Below are 27,820 nucleotides of genomic sequence, written 5' to 3' on the forward strand. Positions count from 1 at the left end.
ACCAGTGATGTCCCTGTACGCATGAAACCATATCGCATACCACTTGCCAAACCACCAATAGTGGCTGAAATTGTCAAAGAATTAATGGACAGTGTTTAGATTTCTAAACATAATATTTTGTAAATTTGGTTAGGTTCGATTATGGCAATTTACTATTGGTAGTTTTCTAAACAAATACAGTTCTGTCACTGATACAGATATGTAGTCTAGACGATAAGAACAGAGTGTTAGGTAGTTAGTAACATGTGTGTACCACATGTGCGTTGTATCAGTGTTTATGTTTGACAAGGACGAGCATTTTGCTTCGCTATTTATCCATTATTGGGTTTTCCCACACACGATGTTTTATGATAGGAAAAGACATGTCGCTTATCTATAAATAACTAATGGTACGCATGCGTGTATACACATGCCCGATTCATTATGGTTGCAGATGTTTTATGACCTTTTTATGAACTTGTTCTAATCATCGTTATTGCTGGTTCTCTGTTTATCTTATGTTAGTTTGTACGTAGTTCTAAGTAGTATATAAGGATTGATATTTTTCATAATAAATTTGTAACTTACAAATACTCAAATAGTGTGGATGATTTTCATTCGGGTGTGTTAATCATAAACAGACAGCGATATTATACGAAAACCTAACTCTGAGTATGCCTTGTGGACAAAGAAAATCGTATGTGTGTTGAGTATCGACAATTGATTCGCATCATTAGCAAGATATCGTATCCTATGCCGGTAATGGATGAACAACTCGTGCGCCTCTCCGGCAACTCCTATTTTACAACGCTAGTTTTTGAAACAATCTGGTTGGTTCAACAGAAGAAAATAATCGAGGAGGTTCAGCGGTTAAAACTAGACGTGCCCATATGTAATATGTACTTTTAGTTAAACTGGTATCACAATGGACTGAATAGTCTAAGTGAGCCTGCAGCTTAATCGGGCTGCCATTTTAAGCTAACCTAACGTTAGATCTAAGAATGGGTTATCACCAAATTGAGATTAAGGAGGATTCGAGAAAGTATACGGCTTTCGTAACACGACGGACATTATGAATTCAAACGCATGCCATTTGGACTTGTGGATGCTCCGGCAGCATTTCAGTCGGTTATGAATACTATTGTTGCGACGATGAATCCTGCTAAAGTCATAGTATATTTAGACGAAATATTAATTCAAAGCAAAACGATAGATGAACGAATTGAACGATTGGAAGATTTTTAAAAAATGTTGAGAAATGTGGTCTCAAGATATGCAGGGAAAAATATGTTTTTCTGGTATCTTGGGCACAAAATAAGTATATTTGGAATCGAGTCTGGTGAAGCTAAAACGACGACTGTAAAGAATTTTAAGATTCCATCGAACGTTACCGTGGTTCGCCGCTTCTTGGAAAAAATTTGTGTAACATTAATCACCAAATCTCGCCCTTTGGCCGAGTTGACAAGGAAGAATTCTGTGGTTTTGAATGGAACTCAAAGCATTAAGAGGAGTTTGACAAATTAATTTCCATTCTTTTTAATGCGCCCGTGTTGGGAATTTTTGATTTTAATGCAGAACATGACGTTCACACCGATACGAGTTGGGTTGGTCTTGAAGGTGTTTTATTGCAATGTGGTACACACGAGCGATTACACCCAGTATTTTATTATAGTCGTAGCTGCACTGAGCCAGAAAGTATATACCACCGTTATGAGTTCGAACTTCTCGCCATAGTCGAAACATTGCACAGTGATTTTGGAAATAATTCTGCAACTTTTGAACGGATAAAGATATCAACATAATTCTTTCTATGTGTGAAAGCTGAGTCTACGGGCTAACCTGTAGGCGTTGAAAGTTGGCCTCCTCGGGGGTATGCAATTTTGTTTTAGCTGTCAACTCCTCAATTTTGAACCGATTTCGATGATTTTTTCTTTACTGGATAGAACTTGTAAAGCCGCGAGCGTGTGCGATTATCTTTTAACGTTTGCTAGATATGGGCACCACAATTTATTTATTTTTTTTGCAAAATTTTGACAGAGTGGGGTCAGTATTTTGAACCTAGAAGTTCCGTGTTTTAGTGGTCTTACGCCCGATGTGAACTTATACACTCAGAGAAGAGTGAACCTACTAGCGAGTTAGTTTTAACTAAGCAGGGTTAATATTGAACTTCGTATGTCGCTAAAGAAGCATGTACACATGGTAAGTTCAACATTTGCCTATGGGTTATTAATTTGTTTTAACTTTTGTCAAATTTAACTGTTCAGAAGTAACTAAATAATACATATTTTAAAAACGAAAGAAATTAATGGGTTCTGGATTTCCTAGACCACCTGGTGACTTGGAGCAAGGAGCCCTCAAGGGGGAGGATTTGAGTTGTTACATCCCCATTTCTACATATTATATTATATTTAGTACAAACCACTTACTTTTCTGTAATACAAATATTTTAGGATCATTTATTAGATCTTACTTTTATCATTGTATAAAATTTTACCTTTTGTCCGGACACTCAAAATGGAAATTTCGTGCCCAACTAGACTTCGTAATATTGCACAGTAAAAGTTCAGTAATACTGTGGCCAGGCCCTAAATATATCACTATGGTTATCGTGTTCGTCAAATATTTGACGTATTCAGTACGTCAATATCCCATCGTCAGGTCTGTCGATGCGGTAGGAATTCAGTTTCTCATTCAGAAAAGGTTTTCTATGACGGGTACTTCACCTATACTTTCATACTTTCCAAGATGAGAAGTCTCTTCACAGTGACTCTCGATGCTTACTTCTTGTGGTATATACTTCTTGTTTACTATATTTTTTTCCAAATCGCTAAACTCGCAGGCCGTTGGAGGTTCTTTTGGAGCCGCAATTTCCGTAAATATATGAGCGTTTGCAAGATGCCATTTACAGGAAATTTTTGTGTGAATGCGCTGTTACATATCGTACACCTGAATGTATCACTATTTTGGAAACCTTTAAAATGTTTGTAAACGCCACAAATATTTTTATATATTACTAAAATGTCTCGAACTATATAGCACTGCTTTTAAACTTACAACACTTAAAATATCTCCAATTCGCAAAAGTATTAAAAGCTATTTTATCAACGTGCGATCACAATAAATGTCACTTCACAAATGAATTTGTTTATTCTTCATCAAATTTCACACGCAGCAGACATAACGGTTTTTCTCAAAAGCATTGTTTTGTGTGCGTGTTTTAACAATAAAAGCACAAACGACTTTGTAACGCAACAAGTATGTCCCATTTGAAGATTTTTGTAGGTTTATTTTCTATTTTTGCAAATTTTAATTAAATCATCACTTAGAAAAGTTTAAAATACTTAAAATATGTGGAAAGAATGTGATTGTTAGAGTTTGTCATATATGGGGACCGGAAAAATATAAATGAATAACATGTGATGAAAATTTTCTTCAATTTGGTTACTGATTTCATTAAATGAATGAAAGTTTTTCATCAAAATGATACCCAAAAATTGATGTAAGTTTCTTCATTGAGTTGAAGACCGTGTTTTTCAACTGGAAACAGAAAACATCAAATTGAATACCGATTTCATATAAACAATGTAATTTCTACATCAATTTGATGAAGATTTTTTGATGATTTTTTTCATTAATTTGATGATGTACTTTTCTTTCAGTGTAGTTAAATTTAACTAAGCGAGTAAAATTCTGAACTACTCAATATTATGGTATTTACATGTAGTTACGACGAACAATTTTGTGAGGGTATGGCTCCAGACGACAGGTTTCTTCTCTGATTTGCTTCGGTTCAGATTTAGGTATAGCCCCCATATAAACGTACATTTGCAGAAATGTATTATTTTACTCGAGTTAGTGATGTTTAGTGCAAGTTTTTGGCTTTTTGGGGCAAGGAACTTTTTTTTTTCAAAAATTCCGATTTTTTGGGAATTAAAAATATGAATTGAAACCTTAATAACATTTGAACCAATTATTATATCATTATGATTTTTATCTAATTTTACAATTATTAATCGAGCTTTATGGACAGATTTAGATTAAGGAACATGATTAATAGAGTCATTGAAAAGTAAACGCCAGACACAAATCTATACACTCCTGGACTGTACATGTTTCGATTCGGGCGATTGAATCTTTCCACAGCCTTTAGCATAGATCTGGCTGGGAGAGATAACTCAATTTTGGGCTCTTTATGCTAACTCCTTATGGAGAAAACATTTGGGAAATTTCCTCTTACAAATTGAATCATCTTTTCTCCCACTGTACATCATCTTTTCATATAACTACAAGTCCCTTAATCTTATTTTTATTTCGTTTTGTTACACAGTAATGCAACAACACGAAATCTATTTTTAGAAAGCTAATTTGTTTGAATTCACCTAAGTGGTGAACAATCGAACAATGATTTTTGTTTCTACAGTCAACAACAACAACATGTGACTACTTACAGAAACTGGTTTCAAGGAGACAACAACAATTCTAACGCGTACATTAGTCGTGTTTTCCTTGTTTTACGACGGGCTCTTCTTTGCTTATTATATTTTATTGATTTTTGCAGGGACAGTTGTTTAAGAAATATTGCCAAATACACAATTCCCAAAATTTGTATCTAAAATTCCCAAAGTAGGGACATATGTTAAAAAAAACCTTATTTTTGTTGCATATTTCTTAGCTGTTAGCTGGTGGGATCATAGACGAAGAAATGTATAGACGTCTTTTGAAAATTAACTATGATTTTGTTTATTTGCAGTGCGCAGACATTTCACTCAATTGCGCAGTCAAGTGACACAATTTCTTTTTGGAAAACGAGAATTACCGTTCGAATCAGTCAATTTGCATTAAGAAAAAGGTGTGAATGTACAAAATTCTATATGTTTTTACAATATTTCGTGTTTCATCAAAAGAACAAAGGAAAGAAAACAAATTAAAGCTAAATAAAAAAGTCACTCATTTGCTGACAAAAAAGTGACATCTACGGTGTGCAAATCACAGCGCTCTTAATTCACATAAGCCGTCTATACCTTTCTTAGTCTATGGTAGGATGGTGAAACCTTTTACAGTTAGTGGACATATGGGGCTTTTTGGAATCGGCTTAGCAATCGGTGCTTTATTATTGAGAATTTTTGAAAACAAACTTTTCTTTTTGAAAAATTGCCGATATTGGGAGGAGAAGAACTCATATTCTAATTGACCAAAATTGCCGATAAAAGCTTAAAACGTATCCTTACTTGGTGTTCTATAAGAAACAAGTAAAAAAGATTGGGAGAAATCTATAAAAAAATATGTTACGACAGAAAGTATGTATGGCCTTTTTCCAAAAAATGGTCAGCATTTGATATTTTTGTGAAATTCTAATTTGTGGACTTTACAGCTTTTAATTTAAAGCACACAAGTACACATTTTTTTCTTCTAAAATTCGTAGAATTTTGTAGGGAATGCAGTTAAGAAGAAACATTACGGAACTTCTAGTTTCAAAATACTAACCCCACTTTGTCAAAATTTTGCAAAAAAAAAAATAACTTGCTGGGCCATATCTGCCGAACGGTAAAAGATAATTGCACACCCACGCAAACTCGGCTCTAAATTGTGGAGTTGACAGCTAAAACAAAATTTCATACCCCCGAGGTGACCAAATTTCAACGCCTACAGGTCAGCCCGTGAAACCACTAGGGACCCACAAGCTTAGAGGAAAACACCTTAGCTTTAACACAAAGAAAAAATTATGTTGATATCTTTATTCGTTCTAAAGTTGCAGAATTATTTCCAAACAAAAAAGCGATTTGGAACCACTGTGCGTTGGTTTATGAGATTGATAGGATATGATTGTGAATATGTACATCGCGAAGATTCACGAATGACTCACGTTGATGCCCTTAGCCTATCGCCTCCGAAGGAAACAGTTACCGCAGGTTTCATAATGAACATCGAAAGTGGAAGCGATGACTGGTTACTGAGCACGGTGTTTTGATGTTTTGAAAGGTATTTTTTCTAAACCGATTGTCTACAAAATCATCATTTGAATCGAAAAACCAAGAATGGGTTACGATTTGTAACACCGAAGAATATACGTTGGCGAATTTGTAAAACCTGTCATGATGACATTGCACACTTTGGTCTTGAGAAAACTTTAGAAAGAATTCAATGGACATTTTGGGTTTGGAAAAAATGCGAAAATGTGGACGAGAATACGTTGCCGCTTGCACGGAATGTTGTTATAACAAAGCAAAGCGGTTGCCAAGGAAATTCAAAATTCCCATTTACTCTAAATTCAAATATAAACACCGTTTGTTCAAATAAAAACCGCGATCGCAAAAGGGAAAATTATGTTATTTTCACATCCCTGTGTTCTTTAAAACCTTTGTTTATTCGGTTTTTCTATGAAATTTATTTCAATAATTTGACATATATTTTGAAAAGAGTATGGTAAGTCAGAGCATATTCCAAATTAGGGGCGTTTACATTATACAATTTACGTATTTTGGAGGAAAACTTATGTTTTGAACTTGAATTTTTGTATGGGGAAAACGACTCGTTTTGAAATTCTTATAAAGGGAAAACATTTGAAACCCCAAAACATGCTTGGTGAGAACGCCGTATTAGAATGCCGATAATGAACCGAAGTGCTGGGATTTAGATTTGCACAATCTACAGTGGGCAGTGAATTCCCAACGAAACTACATCCGGATTTAGCCCAAACGAATTAATATTTGATTTTGAACCGATCGATTTAGTGCGAAACCGAATCGCTGCTGTTATTCAAAATGATTTACCTAATGAGAACAACGTTCCAATCGAACAAAAGAGAAGACTTGCTACGGCCAACATCGAAAGAGAGATCAAAATGGAAACACCGATTTGACGAAAAGCATCGATCATCAACCATTTATCAAGAAGGAGATATCATCGTGTTAGAGAACGAGCCACAAGCTACTGGTGACTCCAGGAAACTTCAGCCGAAGAATCGTGCCCCTTATACTATTTCTCGGGTGCTTGAGAACGACAGATATCTCGTCAAAGGTATCTCTGGAATGCAGGTCAGTGCACGAAAGTTTTGCTCGTCTTTAGCTCTGTTAAAATGAAACGGCAGTGCCGAGATGCTCCTGAATTGGACCTCCAGGACGATGAGGAAGCTAGAATAGCTTTATGTCAGGATTGGTCGAACTGACAAGTACTACATAATCATAGCTGTGACGGTGCAACTCTGTGAGCCTTCAGTAGTAGAGTAGAAAAGAAGCTACGAGAGCGTCGAAAACGAATTGAGTCACGTACACTTATTATTCTTGTGAAATTGAATTACTCAATTGTTTTACTTAAATAAAAACCATTAGTTGATATTAAAAATACATTTGGGAATCCACGTTTATTATTTTTGGTGATTGTTTTCATCAAACGGCCATTACCTGGCACTGTCATTGATTATATTATACCAATTTCCAAAACTGACAGCTTTTGATTGATAGAACTAACTGAAGTGACGGAGCTCAACCACATTCTGAAACTCGAAAAATATGTCAGTAAAATGCCAAATATTTTGAAATGCATTATGTAAGTTTGATAAATAAATAAAAGTTACTTTTCTCCCTGTAACTTTGTGCATAGATCTTGCGAATAGTTTTTTTATATAAAGAGGTGTTTTTCAAAAGTCCTTTAAACGTGTTCATGATTTTTTATTATATGTTGAACCGTATTTAAACCCTTTATTATTAGATACAGTGTCATACTCGGGCCTATCCAAGCATATCCTATAAGATATGGGAGATATAATTATATATAGCATATCTGTGCAGATCTAATTATGTCGGAATCAATATCTGAACAGAGCCAATTAGATCAAATTTGATATTATTAGATAGAATTGGGTCCTTAAATTTTTACACGGGTACTGAATAAGGAATTTAATTTGAAGAAATTTTTGCTAATTCGTAAACCCGAACATGGGGGATAATCCGTATTTTGTTATCTTCGGCATATAGTTTTATATGTTTATAACTATGTTTCATTTTCTGAAAATGTAATAATTCTCTTAATTTGTAAACCTTCTCAAAATAACATCCATGGAATTGAAAAAGCCAAACGGCACAGGTTCAAAGACTTGTCTTTGACAATATAACAAAGACCGAAACTTTTTTTATTATTATTCATCTATGGAGTAATTCTTACAGACTAACAATGCTATACTACAATATATACAAATGGTATTTTATGCCTAAGTATTTAATAATAATGTTATACTTCTTTTTATATTATATTTATCTTCAGAAGGATCAAAATATTTATAGCATTTATTAAATTCGTCACATAATCAGTGAACAGGATCGTAATTTTCAAAGTCTGTGCGAAAGTACTGAATGCGAAGTAGTTCAAAAGTAACTCAAATTTAAATCTAACATCAACCATAAAACAGATATTCAGCATAGTACGTCTACTTTTCAGTGTAGATAAGTTGGCAAGTGTAAGATGGTATGGTTTGAGGAGTCCAGTTGTTCCGACCAGGGCTGTGGAGCCGGAGTCTTGGAGTCGCGAAGATTCACGAATGACTCACGTTGATGCCCTTAGCCTATCGCCTCCGAAGGAAACAGTTACCGCAGGTTTCATAATGAACATCGAAAGTGGAAGCGATGACTGGTTACTGAGCACGGTGTTTTGATGTTTTGAAAGGTATTTTTTCTAAACCGATTGTCTACAAAATCATCATTTGAATCGAAAAACCAAGAATGGGTTACGATTTGTAACACCGAAGAATATACGTTGGCGAATTTGTAAAACCTGTCATGATGACATTGCACACTTTGGTCTTGAGAAAACTTTAGAAAGAATTCAATGGACATTTTGGGTTTGGAAAAAATGCGAAAATGTGGACGAGAATACGTTGCCGCTTGCACGGAATGTTGTTATAACAAAGCAAAGCGGTTGCCAAGGAAATTCAAAATTCCCATTTACTCTAAATTCAAATATAAACACCGTTTGTTCAAATAAAAACCGCGATCGCAAAAGGGAAAATTATGTTATTTTCACATCCCTGTGTTCTTTAAAACCTTTGTTTATTCGGTTTTTCTATGAAATTTATTTCAATAATTTGACATATATTTTGAAAAGAGTATGGTAAGTCAGAGCATATTCCAAATTAGGGGCGTTTACATTATACAATTTACGTATTTTGGAGGAAAACTTATGTTTTGAACTTGAATTTTTGTATGGGGAAAACGACTCGTTTTGAAATTCTTATAAAGGGAAAACATTTGAAACCCCAAAACATGCTTGGTGAGAACGCCGTATTAGAATGCCGATAATGAACCGAAGTGCTGGGATTTAGATTTGCACAATCTACAGTGGGCAGTGAATTCCCAACGAAACTACATCCGGATTTAGCCCAAACGAATTAATATTTGATTTTGAACCGATCGATTTAGTGCGAAACCGAATCGCTGCTGTTATTCAAAATGATTTACCTAATGAGAACAACGTTCCAATCGAACAAAAGAGAAGACTTGCTACGGCCAACATCGAAAGAGAGATCAAAATGGAAACACCGATTTGACGAAAAGCATCGATCATCAACCATTTATCAAGAAGGAGATATCATCGTGTTAGAGAACGAGCCACAAGCTACTGGTGACTCCAGGAAACTTCAGCCGAAGAATCGTGCCCCTTATACTATTTCTCGGGTGCTTGATAACGACAGATATCTCGTCAAAGGTATCTCTGGAATGCAGGTCAGTGCACGAAAGTTTTGCTCGTCTTTAGCTCTGTTAAAATGAAACGGCAGTGCCGAGATGCTCCTGAATTGGACCTCCAGGACGATGAGGAAGCTAGAATAGCTTTATGTCAGGATTGGTCGAACTGACAAGTACTACATAATCATAGCTGTGACGGTGCAACTCTGTGAGCCTTCAGTAGTAGAGTAGAAAAGAAGCTACGAGAGCGTCGAAAACGAATTGAGTCACGTACACTTATTATTCTTGTGAAATTGAATTACTCAATTGTTTTACTTAAATAAAAACCATTAGTTGATATTAAAAATACATTTGGGAATCCACGTTTATTATTTTTGGTGATTGTTTTCATCAAACGGCCATTACCTGGCACTGTCATTGATTATATTATACCAATTTCCAAAACTGACAGCTTTTGATTGATAGAACTAACTGAAGTGACGGAGCTCAACCACATTCTGAAACTCGAAAAATATGTCAGTAAAATGCCAAATATTTTGAAATGCATTATGTAAGTTTGATAAATAAATAAAAGTTACTTTTCTCCCTGTAACTTTGTGCATAGATCTTGCGAATAGTTTTTTTATATAAAGAGGTGTTTTTCAAAAGTCCTTTAAACGTGTTCATGATTTTTTATTATATGTTGAACCGTATTTAAACCCTTTATTATTAGATACAGTGTCATACTCGGGCCTATCCAAGCATATCCTATAAGATATGGGAGATATAATTATATATAGCATATCTGTGCAGATCTAATTATGTCGGAATCAATATCTGAACAGAGCCAATTAGATCAAATTTGATATTATTAGATAGAATTGGGTCCTTAAATTTTTACACGGGTACTGAATAAGGAATTTAATTTGAAGAAATTTTTGCTAATTCGTAAACCCGAACATGGGGGATAATCCGTATTTTGTTATCTTCGGCATATAGTTTTATATGTTTATAACTATGTTTCATTTTCTGAAAATGTAATAATTCTCTTAATTTGTAAACCTTCTCAAAATAACATCCATGGAATTGAAAAAGCCAAACGGCACAGGTTCAAAGACTTGTCTTTGACAATATAACAAAGACCGAAACTTTTTTTATTATTATTCATCTATGGAGTAATTCTTACAGACTAACAATGCTATACTACAATATATACAAATGGTATTTTATGCCTAAGTATTTAATAATAATGTTATACTTCTTTTTATATTATATTTATCTTCAGAAGGATCAAAATATTTATAGCATTTATTAAATTCGTCACATAATCAGTGAACAGGATCGTAATTTTCAAAGTCTGTGCGAAAGTACTGAATGCGAAGTAGTTCAAAAGTAACTCAAATTTAAATCTAACATCAACCATAAAACAGATATTCAGCATAGTACGTCTACTTTTCAGTGTAGATAAGTTGGCAAGTGTAAGATGGTATGGTTTGAGGAGTCCAGTTGTTCCGACCAGGGCTGTGGAGCCGGAGTCTTGGAGTCGGAGTCTGAAGATTTTGCTGGAGTCGGAGTCGGAGTCGTAAAAATTTTGCTCGACTCCGACTCCGGCTAAACAAAATTTTTTTAAAACACTTCACATTTTTGCAACTAAGCAAGTTTTTACGCAAATTTGTTTCCATTGCGTTATTCATTCGATCAATGTACAGCATGATTGTAAATGAAAATCAACTTCCAATTACGTCTATCTTTTTATGTTTCCTAGAATGTTAGACTAGCAGATGGGCTGGATCGATCCATTTTAATACCCATATCAATTTATTTGAAATATTTCGAACAATCGAAATTATTATTATTTTTTTTAATTTTATTTTAAGGCCATATACATATGTGGAATATTGACAGAAAATTTTTTCAAAGTTGTTTTTTATAGAAAATTTTGTCAAAATGTTATTTCTATAAAAAGTTTTGTCAAAATTTTATTTCTATAGCAAATTTTGTCAAAATTTTATTTCTATAAAAATTTATTCAAAATTTTATTACTATAGAAATATTTTTTTCTATAGAAAATCTAGTCAAAATTTTATTTCTATAGAAAATTGAGTCAAAATTTTGTTTCTATAGAATATTTTGCAAAATTTTATTTCTATAGAAAATTTTGCAAAATTTTGTTTGTTACACAAAAATTTTTTCAAAATTTTATTTCTATAAAAATTTAAGTCAAAATTTTATTTCTATAGAAAATTTTGCCAACATTTTATAGTAATTGAAATTTTTATTAGAAAATTTGGTCAAACTTTTATTTCTATAGAAAATTTTGTCAAAATTTTATTTCTATAGAAAATTTAGTCAAAATTTTGTTTCTGTAGAATATTTTGCAGAATTTTATTTACTACACAAAAATTTTTCTAAAATTGTATTTTTATAGATAATTTTTTCAAAATTTTATTTCTATAAGAAAAAATTGTCAAATTTTATTTCTATAGCAAATTTTCTCAATTTTTTTTTCTTACTGATGCTCACTGATACTCACTGCTACAAAAAATGTATTCAAAATTTTAATACTACAGAAATATTTTTTTCTATATAAAATTTAGTCAAAATATTATTTCTATTGAAAATTTAGTCAAAATTTTGCTTCTATAGAATATTTTGCAAAATTTTATTTCTATAAAAAATTTTGTCTGCTACACAATTTTTTTTAATTGTATTTCTATTGATAATTTTTTCAAACTTTTATTTCTATAAAAAGTTTTATTTACTAGACAAAATTTTTTTTCCAAAATTGTATGCTCACAGATACTCACTGCTAAGTCGAAAACTTGTAGAAATGACTCAAATTTTCAAATGGGAATATAAACCTTTATATAGCGCGCAACAAATTTAAAGGATTTGAGATAGTAACAATAATGTTGGTCCACAAATACATATACTGTTGGTATCTTCTCATATTATGATGAGTATTTATATCATTATTTTATTTATTAAACATTGCCCTAAATTTGAAATATAGAGTTCAGTTGGCATCTAATGTGAAATTATGCACACATAAATAAATACGATACTTTATATCGATCCACTTACGGTACCCCCACAATAGAACTACAAATTAGTGGTATTAAAATGAGATTTAGTTATATTACCCGGAGTCGACTCCAAAGTCGGAGTCGGAGTCGAGCTGATGAAAAATGCTGGAGTCGGAGTCGGAGCCGAGCAAAATTGGTTCGTCTCCACAGCCCTGGTTCCGACGTAAACAAAACAGTACAAATTGCTTTTGTGCAGATTCAACACGGTTGCAAAGAATTTGATACTGTGGGTCCCATATAGGGTTGCCAGACGGGCTTTATTTGGCTTGATTGTCAAGTTTTTTAGTGCGTGTCAAGTGTCAAGTATCAAGTGAAAAAGTGATTTGTCAAGGTTTTTTGTAACTTCATTTTTTTCTCTAATTTATTCTAGCTATATATGTAAGAATACTTAAAAAAGGTAGTTTATATTTCTAAAAACACAAAAGACACATCGAAAGAGCATATTTGTACTATCAATAAAAATATAATTGTATTTATAAGGACTAATATGATACATATTTTTTCTGTGCCATTATAATTTAACAATGTAGTTACCTTTAGGTATGTATCTCATTTGTGTTTTTTATACCGTCTGTCTGTGAACACATTTTTGTGATCAAAGTCTACGTCGCAATTTTAGTCCACTCGACTTCAAATTTGGCACAATTATGTTTTTTTGGGTCAGAATAGAACCCTATTGATTTTGGAAGAAATCGGTTCAGATTAAGATATAGCTCCCATATATAGCTTTCGCCTGATATGGACTTATATGGCCCCAGAGGCCACACTTTTACTTCGACTTACGTAAAATTTTGCACAGCGAGTAAAATTAACATTCTTACTATGCATGCCAAATTTGGTTGACATCGGTTCAGATTTAGATATAGCTCCCATACATATCTTTCGCCCGATTTAGACTTATATGACCTCAGAGGGTACAGTTTTACTCTGACTTACGTAAAATTTGGCACAGCTAGTATAATTAACATTCTTACTATGCATGCCAAATTTGGTTGAAATCGGTTCAGATTGATATATAGCTCGCATATATGTCTTACGCCCGATTTAGACTCGTATGACCACCGAAAGGCACAGTTTCACCCCGATTAACATGCGTTTTTTCACAGAGTATACAGATAACATTTTAGCCCAAATACATTGGCCATGTAAAAGCGCCACTGCAAACACAAAAGCTTGTAAAAATTAATAAAATTTTCTTATACCTCTAATATCTATCGACCGATAAATCGTAGAGATACTTTTGCGAAATTGAATAAAATTGATTTAGATCTCAATATTTCCCATCCCTTTCTACTAACTGCAATGTGGAACGCCGTTCGGAGTCGGCTATAAAAAGGAGGTCCCTTGTCATTGAGCTTAACATGGAATCGGGCAGCACTCAGTGATAAGAGAGAAGTTCACCAATGTGGTATTATAATGGACTGAATAGTCTAAGTGAGCCTGATACATCGGGCTGCCACCTAACCTAACCTAACTTAACCTACTAACGTTGTGCTCCGCCCAGGCCATTAGCCGATTTATATTTGAAGTCCAGAGATTTTCTAAGAAGTCTAAAATATTTTGCCCAAATCGATTCAGATTTAAATGTATGTATGTGGGAAATAAACCTTTATATATAGCACTCAACACATTTGACGGGTTTGATATAGTATCGGAAATGTGAATCTACAAAGTGATGCAGGGTATAATATAGACGGCTCCGTCCGAACTTAGACTTTCCTTACTTGTTGATTGTTAAATTGTTTTTTTTCTTTTACATTGTCTTTTTATGATATACTTGTTTTTATACTAATAATTTTTGTGAAAAAATAAAATAAAATCAAAAATTTAATTAAATCCAATATGAGTGTTTTCATTTGTCAAGTTTTTTTTCTTCAAAATCAAGTTTTTTTTTGCCAATGTCAACCTTTTTGACAAATTGGATCTGGCAATCCTAGTCCCATATTACGAATTATGACAAAACAATGTATATCTCCTACCATAAATAAGTTTCTATATGAACCAATATGTCCACTTTCAGGTTAATGATAAGGGTTCACCTAAATTATACTCAAAAATAATTGCTATTGTGGAAATCAATGTCCTCGATGTGAATGACTGTCCGCCAGAATTTGAAAATAAGGAAATGAACACTACATTGTATATTCCAACATACAGTGGTATAGAAGTGATGCAAGTTCGAGCTATAGATCCAGATGTAGGCATCGATAATAATATTCGCTATGATATAGTAGACGGCAACATAAATGACAGTTTTGAAATAAATAATTCAACTGGTCTCATTACAACAAAGTAAGTATATATATATATTCTCAAAACTCAAACAGTTTCATTTTTTTAAGCAAAGATTCAAACAGTGGACCCACACAAAATGAACTAATATATTAACTTTGCATGGCGTTGAAGACTATTAATTATGTCGGTAGGGTATCTCGTGTCATTAGTTACTGCCGAACACCAAAATGGTTTATTGCAACTCAGTCAATCCCACGGCGGCGGGTTCTTCGTACCGGATTGACCCGATGGACTCTACCCATTGGCCAGCGGCTGCCTCATCCGTGTACGTGTTTGTTTCGTCCGTATTTTTAGAGGAAAACACCGGAACATGGTACTGTTCAATCTGCCGAAACCTGATCCACCACCGCTGCGGGAGTATGGTCATACTGACTACGTGGCAGGATGCTGTGCCAACAGCAGCATTGGGTCGACAGACTATGCGACCCCCGACATCTCCCGTACAACAATATTCTCCGCCGCAGCATCTTACACCCAATATTATTGTAGCAGTCCCGGATAGTGCATCGCTTTTGCAAATTAGTGTAACGGGTTCCGAGGTAAGATTAGTGAGATCGTGGACTTTATGAATCGGAAAGGATAAGGGTCGCGGCGATCCAGGAAACTAAGCTGAATGCCACGTGCAGCCTACGCCATTGTGACGGATACAATGTGCTACGAACCGATTGGTTCTAGGAGACTTTAATGCCCACCACGAACTCCTGGGTAATGACCAGAGAGGCATAGCTTTGGCAGAGCAGATAGATAACTCCACATTTTGCACGGTGAACGAAGAGGCCCCACGAGAATTATGGGTGATTGTAGCAGTTCGTCAGATTTATCCTTAGCTTCGCCTGGTCTGATAATGATCATTGGGATCAGACCACCTCCTTCATTGGGATCAGACCATACTTCCCACCACTAAACGACCCTCCGATTTCATAACATCTGAACGCCGGACGTTTATAAACCAAACGAAAATCAACTGGGAAGCCTGCAGAGAATATCCGATCGCCGCTTCAGTGAGCTCCCGCCCCCTCTCATGTTCATGTTGCACAGAGGGCGTTCCGGAACATTATCAACGCTGCAGCCGCTCGCTTCATTCCATCTGGTCGAATTGGCCAAGTGAGGCCCAACTTCCCAGCTGAAGCGGCAGGACTCGAATCTAGAGATTAGTAAAATAGTCGACGAGCACAAGCGGAACACATGGTTAGAGCACCTGAAGCAATGTAACTTAGGCACAGGAACAGGTAAATTGTGGTGAGAACCCTCTCGAACCCTGCTTTGGGGAATGATGGGATTTCAGTCACCTTTGGCGACGTGACTGTGACTGATCCGAAGAGATGCGCTAAGTACTTCAAACGATAGTTTGTCGAGCATTCCGAGAGTGATAGAGCGAAAAGGAGAGCCACTTGTCGCATACGTGGTCTCCGAGCCGATGGCACACCACAGCCGAAGTTACTAATGCCATCAACACCGCAAAACCATCCAAGGCGCTGGCCCCGACGGAATTTCAATGCTAATGCTGAAGCATCTGGGAATACTGGGAGTTGAGTACCTGTGCAGACTCCTCAATTTGTCCTTGGAATCACTCATTATACCCGATGTCTGGAAGATGGGTAGGATGATTCCACTACTTAAGCCAGGCAAAGATTCGAGTAAAGGTGTATCGTACAGACCGATATCCCTTCTCTCGCCAGTAGCCAAGACACGAGGCACTACTCCTCCCCAGCCTTGTGGAGAGTTTTCCAGCTGCCCACCATCAACATGGATTCCGAAAGGTACATAGAACGACGACAGCCTTGCAGCCATTTCAGCACATATTAATATGGAACTCAATCAGCCCAAGCCGTGTCATAGGACGGTCCTCGTGGCGCTTGACCTATCGAAGGCATCATGCCACACTATTCGAGGACATCGAATAGTGTGGCTTCTGAATTATCTGTGGATAATTCGGACGCCAGTCGTACGTGGAATTCAGGGACAAAAAGCCAAAACCCTGTGAATTAAACAGGGAGGTCCCAAGGGTGGGGCACTGTTTAATGTCTACCTGTCCTCTATTCCACACCCTCATGACGGCGTCGAGATTGTATCATATATTGATCTTCACCTCGATCCAGCGTTACAAATGAGAGCCTCAAGATCAGGCAGTATACCAGACAGGTCCTCATGAATCCTGTCATGAGGATACTGAAGCGGTGAGAAGCTACCAGGTTAATCCTGTTCTCGGAGTCCGACCACCGCCCATAGCACCGGAGGAGAGGGAATGTTGTTATAAACAGGAAAAATGGGACTATAACCGAAAATTTTATATAGACTCATGTTAACCTGATACCGAAACAGACAATTGACGTCCAAATGCATTTAGATATAATGCAATTAACAATTCTTTTTCGAGCTTTATGGACAGACTAGATTAAGGAACATGGTTAATAGAGCCATTGAAAAGAAAACGCCAGATACACATCTATACACGCCTGGACTGTACATGTTTCGGTTCGGGCGAATGAACCTTTCCACACCCTTTAGTATAGATCTGGTTGGGAGAGATAACTCAATTTTGGGCCCTTTATGCTAACTCCTTATGGAGAAAACATTTGGGAAATTTCCTCTTACAAATTGAATCATCTTTTCTCCCACTGTACATCATCTTTTCATATAACTTACAAGTCCCTTAATCTTATTTTTATTTCGTTTTGTTACATAGTAATGCACAACACGAAATTTGTTTTTAGAAAGCTAATTTGTTAGAATTCACCTAAGTGGTGAACAGTCGAACAATGAAAATTCTGGGTCGTGGTGAAATTCTGAGTCGATCTGAGCATGTCCGTCCGCCCGTCCGTCTGTTGTAATCACGCTAACTTCCGAACGAAACAAGCTATCGACTTGAAAGTTGGCACAAGTAGTTGCTATTGATGTAGGTCGGATGGTATTGCAAATGGGCCATATCGGTCCACTTTTACGTATAGCCCCCCATATAAACGGACCCTCAAATTTGGCTTGCGGAGCCTCTAAGAGAAACAAATTTCATCCGATCCGGCTGAAATTTGGTACATGGTGTTAGTGTATGTTCTCTAACAACCGTGCCAGAATTGGTCCATAATTATATATAGCCCCCATATAAACTGTTCCCGAGATTTAGTTTTGGAGCATCTTGGAGGGGCAAATTTCATCCGAGTCAGTTGAAATTTGGTACATTGTGCTAGTATATAGCCGTTAACAACCATGCTTAACTAGGTCCATATATAATCATTCAACCGTCGAACGGAACGGACGTGTTTTTTAATAGCGGATAAAATCATCGTAATAAGTACCTACTACGAATTTCAAGTGTGGTGGTATATTAGGCCACCATGCAGAGAAATTCAAAGACATCCACTGGGTTGCTAACTTCAGGGCCCAGTGGACGGGTATCGACTGGAGTTATAAATTTGGGCAATGACCAAGAGTTAGGCCCAATTAGTCGACCTGTAGACGGGTCGACAGGTGGCGACACTTTGACAAGTCGAACCTTTTCCAAGGTAACGGCATCAAAAGGAGGTAATCCCTCACGAAAGAGATTCAAGGAACGCAGAAATGCTTTGTTTATCCTAAAGAAATTCGACCCAAGCACGTTGTCGGCTAAACAACGCGATTCCTTAAAATGGGCTCAAGGAATTTTTGAGGCTGGAAAAAGGGAACGATCACCGGATGTGCTGCCATCCTCCAAAAGGGATCAACGATCGTTTGCCTCAGTTGCTAAAGACAGCCTTGTGATGGCTATCATTAATAAAGGAGCATTGGACGGTATGGTTCCAAAGCAAAAATGGGGGGAAATTGAGAATGCTTTGTCTGGCGTCTACTCACAGGTGCTGGAAAAGTTTTCCGGCGCAGATCCTCGACACCAAGAGGCTGATTTGGTATCAAGGACGATTTAAGCTAGTCGCATTTGAAGACCAGAGGTCTATAGAATGTTTTAAAGCTGCTCTGATACCAATTGGTGAAGTTTTGGAAGGAGCTGCTCTAGAGTTAGTCGAGAAGAAAGACATACCGGCTAGACCTAGAGCACATGCGTGGATACCTGCAAACCCTACTGGACCGTTTGGATGAAGTGGATGGACCAAGACGGCATGCAGTGTTTATAATGAACACTCAGTCTTTTCCACATCTAGCAAAGTCTCAGGGCCGTGTATGTTATGGCTTTCATTATATACAAATGAAGGTATATAAAAACGATCAGCTAAAGGATTCGGAAATCGACAAGCCTCTGCCTGAATCAGAAATAAGCGGATCCTCTTGCGAAGTCGAGGGAGATACCAAAGATGCAATCCATGGATAGACACCGTATGCGAGAGGAGGTTTCTACTGCCTCAAAACTCACCAAAGTTGAACCTATGCTTATTGCGAGAGTCACCGAGATCTCTGAAGAAGACATTCTTGATGACTCGATTGAAACGGCTGATGTGACGGTTGTTGAAAATCTCGATGGTCCTACGGATTCTCCAGATAAATCTTCACTATTGTAAGGCTGCATGTGCTGCCTTAAAAGTTCTCCTAATGAAAGGGGACATAGACATAATTCTTATTCAAGAACCATAAATGTTTATAGAAACAAAATATGTGAATTAAGTACTCCGGGGTTCAAACTATTGCAGTATACTGGTAATGATGTAAATCGAGCCTGTATAATTGCTAAAAACGAGCTCAACTCTTTTCAATGTGCAATACTGACACTGTCGTTGCCAGTTTAGAATTAGCCAAATGCAAATATTGGGTATCTTCAGTCTACATGGGACATGACAGGGAGATGCCTCCATGTGCCGTTAAGACCTTAGTTGAGGAGTCATTGAAAACAAAGACAAAACTCATTATGGGATGCGATGCAAATGCACACCATAGTATATGGGGAAGTGGTGATACTAATGCAAGAGGAGAGTCACTCCTAGAGATGCCCCAACCTTTGTTACTAAAAACAGGCAAGAGGTTTTGGACATCACCTTGGCCTCGCAAGAACTGAATGAAATGATATCCGATTGGCAGGTTTTAAGTGAACATAGCTTCTCAGATCATCGCTACATCAGTTTCAAATTTGATGTTCATACACCAAGACCATATTTCCGCCAAATGTTAGGAAAGCTGACTGGAATAGGTATAGGGAATCGTTCAATATGATGATACCGGAAATACCAGAGACAAATATGAGCACTGTGTAAGTTATCGAACACGCAGTGGAGAGGATTACTAAGGCCTTCAACATTTCACTGAAAGCTGCATGCCCTAGAGGGAAGCCAAGGGGGAAAAGTCGACCACCATGGTGGTCTACAGAGTTAGGTAATATGAGGAAATCGTGCAGGAAGCTCTTTAACAAAGCAAAGTCCACCAGAGCTCCTCTGGATGGGGACGCTTACAAGAAGAATCTGAGAGGATACAAGCGAGAACTGAAAGGCTCAGCATAACTCTTGGAATGATTACTGCAACAGCATTGAGAATACGTCCGAGGCTTCCAGACTACGGAAGGTGCTAGCATCCACGAACTCCGCTCCAGGTTTCATTAAAACATCGGAGGGCAATTGGACAACGTCCAGTGGGGAGACGCTGGAGGTACTATTGGAAACACATTTTCCCGGAAATCAGACGGTTGAACCATGTACTGGCGGTGCCACAGTGGCTCAGCGGTCGTTTCCTATCGCGGAAGTTGTATCGGAATCTAGAATAAAATGGGCGTTAAATAGCTTTGGATCATTCAAATCCCCCGGACCTGATGGAATTACTCCGGCGGAGTTACAAGCGGTGGCTGACAGAATTATCCCCTGGTTGTCGGCGATATATATAGGATGTCTCAACTTAGCATATATTCCAGGAAAGTGGAGGGAATCAAAAGTCGTTTTCATACCTAAAGCGGGAAAAGCCTCTCACCCGAATGCGAAGGATTTCCGACCAATCAGCTTATCATTATTCATACTTAAGACTCTGGAGAGGATGATAGATATTTATCTTAGAACTAGCGTCGATTCAAGTTTGCTCTCGAAACGACAACATGCATACTCGAAGGGCAGGTCTACTGAGACCGCATTACATGAACTAGTCAGCTTTATTGAAAGCTCACTATCTGTCAAAGAGTACACAATCGTGGCGTTTCTAGACATCGAAGGGGCGTTCAATAACGTCCATCCGAGCTCGATATTAAATGGACTGACAACTCTGAATGTTGATCCAGGTATACTTAGGCTGTTAGACGAACTTCTAAGGAAGAGACGCATTTCAGCCACACTAGGACAAGCAAACATACAAAGGTATGTGAACAGAGGCACTCCTCAAGGAGGAGTTCTATCACCTCTTCTTTGGAATGTTGTTATAAACGACCTTCTGGTTTCCCTAGAAAAAGAAAGGATACAAGTGGTGGCATACGCAGATGATGTGGCGCTAGCAGTCAGGGGAAAATTTCCATCAACAGTTAGAGATATTATACAGAGAGCTCTCCGGATGACTGAGAAATGGGCGAAAGATACTGGTCTTGGGGTAAATCCTGAAAAGACAGAACTAGTCATGTACTGCAAAGATCGAAAAACTCCCACGGTTAGGCCCATTTCCTTAGGGGGTACTGAAATTTCCTTTAGTGAGTGTGCAAAATGCCTTGGCGTTATTTTGGACAGGAAGCTGAACTTTAAGCTTAATATTCAAGAAAGGGCGAGGAAAGCAACCGTAGCTTTATACTCGTGCAAAAAGCAATAGGGAAAAAGTGGGGTCTAAAACCAAAAACTGTGCATTGGCTATACACGGCAGTGGTTAGACCTATAATGCTATATGGTGTTGTAGTCTGCTGGCCGGCACATCACCAGCCAACAAGTTTAGACAAAGTTCAGCGTATGGCGTGCTTGTGTATCTCAGGTGCATTCAGCAAGACAGGAACAAATTCCCTTAATGTCATACTGCATCTATTGCCTTTAGACATTTTGGGCAAACAGTCAGCTGCAACAACGGCTGTGCGGTTGCGCGAGCTATCGCTGTGGTCGGAAAAAAGTTACGGTCACAGTTCGGTCCTCAAAATAATGCCAGATGTGCCTAACGTAGTGGATTACACTTTGGCGAGACCACTTTTCGACAAAAAGTTTGAACTCTAATTCCCAACAGTGAGGCGTGGTGTACACGGACCCCGGGGAGTAAAAGATATATAGATTTCTACACTGATGGCTCCAAATTGGATGGCCAAGTGGGTTTCGGAGTATATTCTAAAGATCTGGAACTTCGAATAGCGAAAAGATTACCTGATCACTGTAGTGTTTTTCAGGCTGAAATATTAGCAATAAGAGAAGTGGTGAATTGGCGGAGAAGTAATGCTCCAAGTAATGTTGGCATTAATATATACTCAGACAGTCAACCTGCAATAAAATCCTTGGACTCTGTGTTCCTCAACTCGAAAGCGGCCATCGACTGCCGCAAATCTCTCAATGAGATGGCTGAGCAGCACAATATTCACCTAAGATGGGTGCCTGGCCATAGGAACATACCGGGGAACTGCGAAGAAGATGAGTTGGCAAGGCTAGGAACTACCTTACATATTCCAGGGGAACTAGAATATGTTGGTATGCCTCTGGCTATCTGCAAGCTCTTACTGCGTGAGAAGGCTGTCATGATGGCAAATGTTCGATGGGAGAATCGCAAGGGTTGTAACGACACCAAGCAAATATGGCCCCATTTAAACTTAAACCTCACACTAGATATGCTAGTGTTCTCGAGACGCCAGATATCACTCCTGATATCTGCTATAACGGGTCGCTGCGTGATAGGCGATTGTGCAAAAACTATTGGTGCGAAGTATAATGACTATTGTATGAGCTGTCATGATGCGGAGGAAAAGGAATCAATAAAACACCTCTTGTGTGAGTGTCCTGCATTTTGTGTAAGGCGTAAGCAAATTTTAGGGGCATATAGCTTGAGATTACTGGCGGACCTGGAAAACGTTAACTTAAGCAGTCTGCTAATGTTTTTGGAACAATCTGGGTGGTTCAACAGAAGAAAATAACAGAGAAGGTTCAGTGGTTAAAACTAGAAGTGCCCATATGTAATAGGTACTTTCAGTTAATGTGGTATCACAATGGACTGAATAGTCTAAGTGAGCCTGAATCTTAATCGGGCTGCCACTTTAACCTAACCTAGGTCCATATCGGTCTATAGTTATATATAGCCCTCAGATAAATCGGTCCCCATTCACACAAAAATTGGTCCATATGAAGTTCATAATTATATATAGCCCCTATATAAGCGACCTCCATATTTCAATTCTGGCTCTCTACGTACTGTGCAAAAGTCCATATCGATTCGTAATTATTTGTAGACTTACCTACACATACCTGTATTGTCTAATATATACCACGTATGGACTAACTCACAACTTAGAAAACGATTTAAGATACCACAACCCAAGTAATTCGATTGTGGATGACAGTCTTTCGTAGAAGTTTCTCTGCAATCCATGGTGGAGGGTACATAAGATTCGGCCTGGCCGAACTTACGGCCATATATACTTGTTGAACTTAATACACACCTTAAGATAGGAATAGATCCCTTGATTTTATGCTGCTTCCATTGCCTTCAGACATATAGACTAAACAACGGCTGTACGGTTGCATGGTCACAGTTCGGTCTTCAAAATAATGCCACATTTGCCAAACGTGGCGGATTATAACAATGGACTGAATAGCCTATGTGTACCTGAAATCGGGCTGCCACATTAGCCTAACCTTCTTTGTCCGTACTCCAAATGCTGCCGGCAAACATCTTGAGATCCTTGTTGTACCGCAAAGCTAATTACAAAAATGCAGAGCGTGGACAGACGATTCGAAAAGGCTGTCGAATGTCACCGCGAGAATCTTGGAGTAATTTATAGTCGGAATTGTTTCCCAGTCGATTCTGATATTCAACTGCATGTGTCTTCTGCCTTCCATGCACTGAATAGTGTGGTTGAGGTTTTGGTGGCGGATGTCTAGAAATTAAATAACTGGTAGAATCATTAAGGTAGACTTAAGGTTATAGTCCCTATCCGTGGTGAAATTTCAACAATTAGGTTAACTGTGATGTGATTGGAAGAGTAGGAAATAATGAAAAGAAATAAAATATGCATCAATATGCAAGATAATACAAATTAAAGTGAAAGACATGTTGTTCAACCATCGAAATTAAAAAAAAAATCAACCTTGCCCACTGCGTTAGAAACTTCAGGAATTAGTGGACGGTTTGGTTTTTACGTAACTTCATTCCCTATACAATTATACGTATTTTAGAAGAATCTTGTACATATGTGCGTTAGATTAAAAGTTAAAATTTCTCAGTTTGGAATTTAAAAAAATACCTTATTTGTTCGAAATAGTTACCTACATTATTTTTGTCGTAACATTGTTGTTCTAGAGTTAAAGAAGCCTAAACAAGGGTACGTTTCAATCGTTTCGGCCATCTGGGTCAAGTAGGATATGAGTTCTTCCCATACCAAAATCCAAATCTGAACCGATTGGTACACTTAGCGATACAAATCAAAGAAAAACACTGGCTTCTGGCACCAAAAAAGTGCATATAAGGTCAAAGATATATACGGGAGCTATATTTGAATCTAACCCATTACCTGTTCAAATTTTGAACCGGTAAATCGGAGTGAAACTTTTTGCTTCGATGGACATACAGTGCTGTTCAAAACAATTGCAACTAACCCTACCATGAACTTAATCTAATACGAATTTTATAACTTACATCCCACTTTAAAATAATATTTTTGGAGGGATCTTTCCAAAATATTGGTATTTCCCGAAAGGTAAAGAATCGTGTGATTTGACCTGTTTAAAACATTTGCATCAACCTATCACCGTGTATTTGTTTCTACTTTAATGACATTATTTTTGTATTTTGTTACCAGAAAAAGTAATAAGGACCTTATGAAGGATATATTAGACGTGCAAAAACGGCATCAAAGGAAAATTGTTTAATTTTGTCATAAGCTGATAAGCCTTTATTCTCTATTTTTGGAATAATTCCATAAAATGCCCGGCAATAAGTATAATCAATATTAAAAAGCAAATTTCTTTTTTGTTACTCTTTATTGATACGATCTATCTTATCGATATTTAACATTCTTAATATATAAATATTATATCAAATGGCAAAACCCACTGGTGTTGCCATATTTACATAAGTTTATTTGTTTTATAATCAATCTTGTGAAGCTATCCCAATAAACACAAACGTTTGAAAAATGCTAAATTTCAACAATTTTTCAAACATTTTTTCAAAGGAGTAGGGTAATATTCAAGTTGAAAAATTGTTGAGAAAATCGCGTTCTCAACAAAAAACAGACATTACCCTCAACAGTGAAATTCAACACATAAGCAATAATATCTCAAGTGTTATCTTCAAATTGAAATGCACCGCTACTCAATAATTTGTCAAACAATTTTCGATGCGAGTCAAATTCAAAATTAACATCGTTGCAAATACTTTTCAACCTAAATTTGTACGAATGATATACCCACTTCAAATTGAAAGTCAAAGCCAAAATTCTATGAATTTTGTATAATTTATTCATTTTCATCAAAATAAAATATATAATAATACACTACACTACATAATACAGTACAATACCAATTGATAAATAATAATCTTATTAAACATATCAACAAATAAGAAAAAAAAAAAAAACAAAAAAAAACAAACAACAAAACTTTAAATATCTTAAACATTATTAGTAAACACTTTTGCATTGATAATTCGATTTCCTTCCTTTTGGTGTCATAAAACAGCATTATAATTTATTAACATGCGGGCAATTTGAAATTAGGAACGTACTGGACCGCGTGTTAGAATTGATTTCCAGCAGAAGGAATTCACAAAATATCCATTTTAATCTGATAATAGCATATGAATTAAACTGACGATGTGATGCACATTTTCATCCAGAAGTTGTTGATTTCAACAATTTGTTGTTTTTAACAATTTTAATTGGTTGCACTTGTAATGTTTCTGGAAACTTTTTCTTGTCGATAAGCCACTCATTTTTCATTGGTCAGCTTCTTAATGTTTGCAAGAATGTAGCATCCAAAGATCTTAGTTTTCTGCAAAGAGATTTAAATTTAGTGACTTCTCCAAAGTGTTGATTTAATTTTTCATGTTGACGTACCAATTATTATAAACTATTTGAAGCAGTTCCAGTTAATTGTCCACCATTTTTTCATTGGTCAGCTTTTTAATGTTTTCAAGAACGTAGAATCCATAATTTTAGTTTTCTGCACAGAGATATACATTTAGTGACTTCCTTAAAGTTTTATTTCATTTTTTATTTTCACTTACCTATTTTTATAAACCATTTGGTTATATGTCTAATATTTTCCATTTTTTTATTTCTTGCAATTGACCACGAACTTCGTTGCACAAATAAGTATTGAAAACCACATGTTTTTTTCGTTGCATTTTAGGGTAGTGTTTTGTCAAAGTTTTCTCATATTATCTTCAACACCTTTTCAAAGATTTCGTCAGCATTTTGGCAAATTGGAAGTAATTCGCAAACAATTTGAAGATGTATTGAAGATGAGCTATTTCAAGTCAAGTTGAATTTATGTTGAAAATTATATTTACCCTCAAACTGAAAAGTTGTTGCATTTGAAAAACGCTCATCCTGTGTTTATTGGGATGTGAGTAAGTCTTGTGGTGCCTTTCTATTCAATCTTTTGAAGGTTTCATGATTTGTCATTAAGTTTGATGCCAGTGGATTTGGGTGATTCCTGATTCTATTCTTGTAAGATGTTATGTGGGATGTGATTTCATCTTGTACTGTTTTTACATTTAACTCATCGTGCAAACGTTTATTGCTAAAGTAGGTTGGCACGTTTGTGATTGTACGTAGGACCTTTGATTGGAATTGTTGTAGCAATTTTATATTAGTATTCGACGCAGTTCCCCACAACTGAATCCCATATGTCCATATCGGCTTTATGACACACTTATAGATTAGAATTTTATTTTCTAGAGAAAGTTTTGATCTAGTATCGATTACGTATTTTAGTTTATTGAATTGTATATCAAGTGACTTCCTTTTGGTTACGATATGCTTTTTCCAGTTCAGTTTTTTGTCAAGATGCATTCCGAGATACAAAGCCTCATCTTTCTGTGGAATTTCGATTTGGTTTAATTTAACTGGAGGACATGAGTTTTTATTCAACGTGAATGTTACTTGTGTGGATTTGGATTCATTCGCTTCTATTCTCCAATCTTTTAGCCATAATGATATTGAGTCCAAGCATCTTTGTAATTTTTGACTAGCTTGATCTTTCTATAAGCAAATGTTCCGATTACAGCTTCTTCGGATTGTGGAAGGTCAGAAGCAAATTAAAGGGAAATTATGGGTCCAAGTACGGATCCCTGGGGAACTCCAGCACGAATTCTTTTAATATCCCATGATTCACCCTCTTCATGTACATAAAAATGTCTATATTGGATATACGACGAAATAAACAAATAAAAATTTATTGTCAAGAATTTTTTAATTTTGAATAGTAATCCAGTGTGCCATACTTTATCAAAAGGTTGTGATATTTCCAGGAACCCAGCAGTACAATACTCTTTGCCTTCAAATGTGGTATTTATCGTTGCATTCCATGACGCCTGTTGGATAGTAGTGACCAAATATTCTACAGCATTTGATATTGTTCAATTTTTAGTGAGATGTTTTGTTTTAAATTTTTAGTTATGTAGTACCAATCTGTCTTTTTGGTATGTAATGTACATTTCGGCTCTTGCTCAATGTATTGTGTATGAACTGTTAGCAAGACTGGAGAATGATCAGAAGATAGTTCGTAGCATGTAGTGCAT

General features: G+C 36.6%; 1 protein-coding gene across 1 annotated transcript in view; it reads left to right on the forward strand.

Annotated features, from left to right (window-relative positions):
- kug (FAT atypical cadherin kugelei) overlaps positions 1-27,820 on the forward strand; it is a 603,151-nt gene that overhangs the window by 271,162 nt on the left and 304,169 nt on the right. Inside the window, exon 12 of the mRNA XM_075308589.1 lies at positions 14,739-15,010. Coding sequence (XP_075164704.1) covers positions 14,739-15,010 — 272 coding nt within the window. The remainder of the gene's footprint in view (positions 1-14,738; positions 15,011-27,820) is intronic.

The sequence above is a fragment of the Haematobia irritans genome, chromosome 4 (genome assembly GCF_050003625.1).
Source record: "Haematobia irritans isolate KBUSLIRL chromosome 4, ASM5000362v1, whole genome shotgun sequence".
Taxonomy (NCBI): Eukaryota; Metazoa; Arthropoda; class Insecta; order Diptera; family Muscidae; genus Haematobia; species Haematobia irritans.